A 1,693-nucleotide genomic window follows, 5' to 3' on the forward strand; every position below is an offset into this window, starting at 1 on the left:
GAGAGCAGTTCTCCATCTGCGGAGTTGATATATTTGACTTCATACAGATTGTCAGTGGAAGAATATTTATTACTGAAAATAAATTCTTAGAAACCAGACCTAAAATTCTAAAATTGAGGGATTTTACATAAACCTTATTGTTTAATGGTGGTAGGTGAAGAAAGACTCAAACAGATTACAGAATGGTTATCCCCTAAGGCTGCTCACGTTTTGGGTTTTGTTTGTTTTATTTGTTTCTTTTTGTTTTATTTGTGTGGATGAGCTTCTTTGAAGACAGACTGTCAATGTGATATTCTTGGTAAATATAAGGTCAATGTTCCTATTTCCGGTGCTATACTTACTTCTGGTCTTAGGTTCCGCTGCGGGAGCACGGGTTACTGTCCCGACATAGCCAAATCCAAGAGCCACACCATACACAACCACTCTCGCAAATGGCACAGATATGGCATCAAGAAACCATGGACACGAAGATGCGAATCTCTTAAGGAAGATGTGCTTTGCCAAGAAACACAACAAGAAAGGCCTGAAGAAGTTGCAGGCCAACAATGAAAAGGCAGTGAGTTCAGGCACAGAGGCAATCAAGGCCCTTGTGAAGCCTCAGGCCATCAAGCCCAAGATGCCAAAGGGCCCCAGACACAAACTCAGCTATCTCCCTTTCACAGCTCACCCCAAGCTTGGGAAACAAATTCAATACTACATGGCCAAGGATCATAGGCTCTGTCAGTCAAAGCCCAAGGTTCACACCAAGGCAGATTCCAAAGTCGTGGCCCATGTTTCAGCTCCAGCTTAGGCTCCCAGAGATACCCAGGCCCCTGTGAAGGCCCTTGCCAATGTGAAGACAGATAGACTGCTGTAACACACCTACCCACACACTATTTGCAGATTACCAGTGTCCTATGTTGTTTTTACAATAAACTTGAGGCAAGATTTTAGAAAATGGACAATGCCAAATGGTGTTCTTGTTTCTCTCTGACTTTTACTTTAGATAGCTCACAATTCCTATAAGCTTTCTTATTCTATGCATGTTTGTCCGAGATAACATATCTTTTGCAAGATTTGAATGTGCCAGTGAAATTACTCAAGGAGTCAAAAGAATTCTTAAAACATTTTCTGCTTTGACAGTTTCTTTGTATATATAGACTTAATAGGTGTATAAAGAGCTTGACTTAATTTCAATGAAGCTATTTCAACAGCCAAAATATTTGATTAATGTACATAAAAATATATCAAAATATTTCTGAGTTTTCAGTATTGAGGGTAATAACTACTATAGTCTATATTTAAAATATATGAAAAGTAAAAATATAGTAAAATATTTTGTTTGGGGTTAATCACTGACAAAAGAATAAGAATATGAATTACAAATAAATATCTCTGCTTCATAAGACTCACATGCTTTCTACTATTCTAAAACAGCTCCTGATAATGGTCTCTAATTTAAGTATGCAAGTAGGATGTAAAGAAAACTTGAAGACTTTTTCTGCCTCCCATGTATCATGTATTATGAAGCTGCATTCTGTACTATGTGTTCAATGGTTCTTTCTGTTATCAATAATATAAATGCTCAACGTACATTTGAACCCTCAATACTTGGTTCAGTAATAGGGTACAGTTTTGCTTAAATTCACCAGTAATAGTAGTTTATAAGAAATGCAATATAACACAATACACAGCAATCTAGGTCACAGAAGAA

The 1,693-nt window shown here is 37.2% G+C and overlaps 1 protein-coding gene across 1 annotated transcript; it reads left to right on the plus strand.

Moving 5' to 3' along the window:
• The first annotated feature begins 442 nt into the window (after positions 1-442).
• Positions 443-790, plus strand: LOC127663646 (60S ribosomal protein L29-like). Its single transcript, XM_052155299.1, has one exon. It carries the CDS (start codon positions 443-445, stop codon positions 788-790), a length of 348 nt encoding a protein of 115 aa, XP_052011259.1.
• The last annotated feature ends 903 nt before the right edge of the window (positions 791-1,693 follow it).

The sequence above is a fragment of the Apodemus sylvaticus genome, chromosome 13 (genome assembly GCF_947179515.1).
Source record: "Apodemus sylvaticus chromosome 13, mApoSyl1.1, whole genome shotgun sequence".
NCBI lineage: Eukaryota > Metazoa > Chordata > Mammalia > Rodentia > Muridae > Apodemus > Apodemus sylvaticus.